At 32.0% G+C, this 6012-nt stretch overlaps 1 protein-coding gene across 1 annotated transcript; it reads left to right on the top strand.

Moving 5' to 3' along the window:
* The first annotated feature begins 2245 nt into the window (after nucleotides 1–2245).
* Nucleotides 2246–5520, top strand: LOC134257800 (tyrosyl-DNA phosphodiesterase 2-like). Its single transcript, XM_062740402.1, has 6 exons — nucleotides 2246–2413; nucleotides 2856–2968; nucleotides 3756–3875; nucleotides 4031–4241; nucleotides 4611–4781; nucleotides 5221–5520. The coding sequence occupies exons 1-6, from the start codon at nucleotides 2279–2281 to the stop codon at nucleotides 5509–5511; spliced, it is 1041 nt and encodes a 346-aa protein (XP_062596386.1). The 5' UTR covers nucleotides 2246–2278; the 3' UTR covers nucleotides 5512–5520.
* Nucleotides 5521–6012: the final 492 nt, after the last annotated feature.

Genomic DNA, 6012 nt, shown 5'->3' with positions numbered 1-6012 from the left:
TATATAAATGCAAGTAGAAATGCAAGTTTAGATTTGAATTTAATTAATAATTTATAAAATATTATGATTTGTTAGGCTTGAAAGACATAATTGTCTCTTGTTAACAGAATTTTTTTTAAAAAGCTGTACAGTATATTCTTTGCTTGACAAAAAACCTTGGTGTTAAAACACATGGTTTTATTATTTTTTTTTATCATATTTATATTGTATGCTTTGGGTATTGTCATTTACATGTATATGCTTTTTTTTTATTTTTACCTGCAAGGTTTCTGAAATTGTTTGTGTCCTTAATTTTTGTTTTCTTAAAGGCTCTGTGTTGATTCCTATTAATGGGGTGTAATTTGTTATATGTGAATGTGTGCTGGTAAAAGTGTTTGTGAATGTAGTGCAATTATATAACGTGGATGAGCACTATTGTTCGGTTCATGATGTTAATTTATTGACAGTTAGACAATTTGACCCATGATTCCTGACGACATGTGCAATAAGTAAAAATAAAGTCGGGGAAAATTTAAAAGTGTTTTATTATTTTTCTTGTGTCTCGAATTGCTACAAATCAATTCACCTTTAAATATTCAACTTTTATTGTGTCCTTAATATAAATTACAAGAGAATGCAAATAATGATTTAACTCTTTTCTCTTTAAAAATATTATTTAGTCAAATTGACAGAAGAAAGCTGCAGGTAATTGACTAACTAATTTTCGATTTTTTCGGCGTACAAGTGTTTGATTTGCAAATTATGTTTTCATGACAACAGTAGATATAAAAAATGATATCCTCTTTGGTAGATTCACTTTCTGAAGGAGTAAACATGTGATAAATATATGTACATGTATCTCTGCTGAGATCTTTGTAACTTATATATTTTTTTTTTCAAGGAAAAAAATTTCAAGGGTACTTTTAATTTCAGAGTTGACAAGATGTGTTTGTGAAACAATGATGCCCCCGCATGGCAGCTTATGGCTAGGGCTGAAATTTCTATTATGAACAATTTCTAAAACAATATAAGTTATTGACAAACAAGTTGATAAAGCAACAATTTTGAGCAATTTTTTAAATTGACATTGGAGTTTAACTTGCATTATCTCCAAATATTTCAACCCTTGCTAAATGGACATTATTCTCATGGTATACATGTTACCTATTCTGGATGCCTTTTTTGCTACTTTTAAATTATACTTTTAAACACTAAACTTCAGTCAAAAGGGAAGTTAACAAGAGGACATAAAAAAACTGAAACAAGAGGGATATGAATTTTGCAATATCCAGTTACTGGTTGATTACACATTTATATAGGAAAAGACTTCAATGTTGATTGTTCGTTTTCTTGCCAAATTGTTAGGGAAACAACTTGCACATGGTTTGGGAGCAATGTTATCTAATTTCATAATATGTCTGAAAATTAAGTTACATAAATGTGTGCAAAATATCTAATGAGTTGATCTATATTTAATTTCCTCCCTCTAACATCAGTGCTATTTTATAAAGCATATAAAATTATCCAAGAAAATAATTCCTTGAAAGAATTTTTATTTTGTATGAAGAAATTAGGTGTTGTCCTGTATTAAGTAAAAAGAAATTAATTGTGTTGTCCTAAAATTATATGTGATAATTGTGCTTTAACTTTTCAAGTAAAACATGGGGCGGCATGTATAAATAAATAAATATTAAATAAATAAATATATAGGTATTGAAAGAAATATTTCATATAGAATGTTAGCCCTTTCATACTTATTTTTATGCCCTGAAATTGGAAATTTAGTCAATTTGTTTTTGTTTTATCTCTTTGTAAGAAGCCTAAATCTTGTTCACAGGTCTTCAAATGTTAAACAGTGTTAATCAGAATGTGGACTTTATAAAAACATTCCCAATCCTATTTTCAAATGAAATGCCACTACATCTGGGATGTACATTTTTTTCATGGCTATTTAAGCTATGATTGTTTAGTTATTTTGCGGTTGTTCTGCTTTTTTAAATTCTTTATTTTAATTCTTTATACACACACACCGTACCCACACACACACATGTCCACTACAACTGTCTACACAAGTGCACTATTTGTAAATGACTGTTGAGCAGATAATCTTTCTTGTATTTGTTTTTATGCTTGAGTATATAGTTAACACCATAAAAGCTTTTATATGCTAAAATAGAGAAAACGATATATAATGCATCGATACAATTTGATGACATCGCGAATCATTTCAAGTACGCATTATCATATGCAATTGTGGTACAACCTATTTAGGTGTGTCGGTTTTGATATTTGGCGGAAAATGTCTGATACAGAAGATGAAAATATACCGAGTGCTGCTGACTGTGAGAGGCGATGTCAGAGCTTTGCAGACATTACAGGAACGGATACGGCTCTGGCCATGTTTTATCTCCAAGACAGGAACTGGAATGTGGAGGTAGATTATAATTACTTGTCGAGTTGTCGGCTGCAGCTCAAATGTTTGCATCTTGGTTTACAACACTGTATGCCTATTGAATATTAGAAATGTTAAAAAGAAGCGTTTCGAAGTATGTACTTTTACAGATCAGTAAGCATACATATTTATAAGTGAGATCCAAGTACCTGCGTTCAGACGAGAATGCTTTTGTTAGAAAAGAAGAATCGGTACTTTCACTTTGTTTTATCCCGTTGGTATGGAACTTGATAGTGATTTTTAAAAAAGTATTTGATAGATACAAGAACATATACAGTCTGTATGTAGACTGATTGTATTTTAATTTTATATACTTTCTCAACTCAGGGACACAATTATTTGTTTGTTGGAGGTTTGTATTGATGCAAATCAATCTGATGTCATTGAATAAACATTAAACAGTTGTTTGTATTGATATCTGCAGGTTTCAGTCAATGCATTTTTTGAGGACCAAGATGTGACAGACCATGACAAAGGAACTAAGAGAGGGGGATCAGATGTCACAGAATCTGGAGGATCCTCCAAGCAAATGAAAATGTACTTACAATCTACAGTGTATTACACAATAAATTTTCTTTTTAGATTGTTTAAAAAATGGTAATCAGAAAATAAAGTTTGTAGCCCTGTTTACTCTTTTAAAAAATGTATATACTAAAAAAGAAAAAAGTTGTATGGACCATCTTGAAACATACTCCCCCTGGTAAATGCCAATATGTGTGAAATGGGTATGAAAAGTGAAAGATTTGAGGCAATAGAATCTCTGTATATAAGTGTAATAGGTTTTATATGTTTGGACTAGTTTAGTTTTGTTTTTTTTTTTTTTTTGCTTGTCGAGAAATTTCTTTGGATTTTTTTGTCATGAAAAAATTCATTTATATTGTTTAAAAATGGCTATGAAAACCCAGACTGACTTTTGGCAATATAGAAAACAAAGTTTGTATTCCTTCATGTTTACTCTTTTAAAATAAATCTTTACTTGCAAATAAAAATGTTCATAATATGTTGTATGGATCATCTTGAAACATATTTCTGTTTTAACATATTTATGATTGTCTGGTATGAAAATAATGATTATATCCCTGATTGTTCATTTCAAGTGTTATATCCTCATTTTATGATCAATTCATAAAATTTGATTATATTGGGTTAACCCCAAAAAGTCCCTGGATTATTTATTAGAAAGAAAGGATCTGAGACATTAATATTGCCAAATATTTTGAGCTTACAAGTTCATAATATAAATCAGAATCTTGAAAGCTTTAGTGTAAAGTACATGAGATGCATTATTTTCATTGAAGAAAAATCCTCTTTATGTCTCTTTCAGTGAGAAACATATTGAAGATCCAGAACCTCAAAGAATTCGTTTGCTAAGTTGGAACATTGATGGCTTGGACAAACCAAGTGCAGAAAAAAGAACTACAGAAATTTGTAACATAATCAAGAAGTAATTTACTGTGTTGATTATTATATAAAGAAAACTATTTTAATTAGTTCATCTAATTGAACCAAAGGCTCTGTTATATCTTTTTTTTCATAGTGTTTCAGCATACATGTATTTGCTTTTGATTAGCACATGTATGTATTTTTTTTAATTTCCAGAGAAAATCCCCATGCCATTTTACTCCAAGAGGTGACAAACGATACTTTACCAATTCTTCAACAGAACTGTCCTAGCTATAAAATCATTCCAGGAGGATCCATTGAGTATTTCACTGCCATCATGTTAAAGAATGACTTTGTCAAGTTCTTCGCAAAGGAGATACAGCCATTCAAGAATACTGTTATGATGAGAAACCTGCTGGCAGTTCAGGTGGAGATTTGTTCTTGTAGATATTGAAATCAAGTGAATGGTCATTGTCCATGTGGTCAACAGAGCTGTGTATATTTCTCATGTTTTTATAGCAAAATACATATGCAGGATAACAGAAGAGTTGTTTACGATTCTCTTACAGAATACAGAAAAATAGGGCTGCAAAAAGTCAATATATTATTATACAATCAATTGCATTGCTGATTTTAATTTTGACAGAAAAAAATAATAGCATCCAGTTTAGACGAGAAGTTGGGGGAACATCCATTATTTTCACAGAATGTTGATTATTTCATCAGCCAATAGAAAGATTATTGCAAATTGACCAAATTTATTTAATAAACCACTAAGTCCTCATGTACATTTCAGTGTCAGATTAAGGGCATACCGTTTACCTTGATGACCTCCCACCTGGAGAGCACTAAGGAGTACGGAGAGGAGAGGAAGCAGCAACTGAAGCAGTGTTTTGAGGCCGTTAAGGCGGCTCCACCCACTCAGAATGTCATCTTTGGAGGAGACCTTAATATGAGAGACAAAGAGGTAAAATGCATAAATGAATGCTTTAAATCTACTCTTTAGCTCACCTGTACTAAAAGCAAAAAATTCTCATGTTTTCTTGGTCAAGGGAATGTTGTATGTTCAAGTAAACAAAAGATTCCATTGTTTTAGAGACTATGTCAAAATTAAATTTTGTTATTTGGATGATGGTGATCAGTTATTCAGGTCACCACCTGATACTGTAAATTACCTATATTTATGCATGGGGTCAAATATTCCTTATTGAAGAAAAATTAATGGTTCAAGGGAATAGAACTAAATTCAACCATGTCTCAAATACTTTTACTTCATTAATAGTAAAATGTTACGTGTAACATGATGCATCATTTGGATCTGTTTGTCCAGGTTTGCAAAAGATCAGTATTGTGACATTGTTGTGCAAATAATTTTATCGACATAAGTTTTCCTACATTTATTCCAGCTAAAAGAAGTAGGAGGGATTCCTTCAGGAGTCTGTGATGTTTGGGAGGCCACAGGATCCAGGAAGGAGTGCCTCTACACCTGGGACATGATGAGAAATACAAACTTGGTGTTCGACAAATTCAAGCCTCGCTGTCGATTTGACCGCCTCTATCTCAGACATTCCAATCCTACCACCATCAAACCTGTGTACTTTGAACTGATTGGTTTAGAGAAAGTGAAATCTTGTGGAAAGTTTCCTAGTGACCACTGGGGACTGTTATCTCATTATGATATATTGAATAAAACTTGAATAATTACAGTTAATTAGTCTTCTTCTGGAGAACAACAAAGTCATGATTGGTAATATTTATGTGGAAGCATCCTCGGGTAGTTTAGAATCAAGTTTGTTCAAATCATGACCCTGGAGGTGGAGGGGGGGGGCAGGGAGGGGCCAAAATAAACAAACAAAGCTTTTTATAGAAATATAAAGGAAAAATCCTCTTCTATAGAACAGAAAAACCATGTTTAGTTATATTGATATGGAAGCATCTTTAGGTAGTGTAGATGATCATGATTTTAGGGGGTAGGGAGGGGGATGAAAGTTTTACAATGGAATATATAGGAAAAAATCTTCAAGAACAGCAGAGCCATTGTTATTGATACGGAGGCATTCTCAGGTAGTACTTTTCAATACTTAACTCGTTTGTTTGTTGTTGTTTTTCTAGCTAATGTGCTCAGGTGAGTGACGTGGCCCACGAGCCTCTTGTTTTTGTATTGCAAATACAAACTATTTCAAACTTGGGCCCATTGG

Source organism: Saccostrea cucullata, unplaced genomic scaffold, assembly GCF_032062105.1.
Source record: "Saccostrea cucullata isolate Sc308-1 unplaced genomic scaffold, CSIRO_AGI_Scuc_v1 ctg2743, whole genome shotgun sequence".
Lineage (NCBI taxonomy): Eukaryota > Metazoa > Mollusca > Bivalvia > Ostreida > Ostreidae > Saccostrea > Saccostrea cuccullata.
The sequence above is the reverse complement of the archived record's forward strand: the minus strand, read 5'-3'. Positions and strand labels throughout refer to the sequence as shown.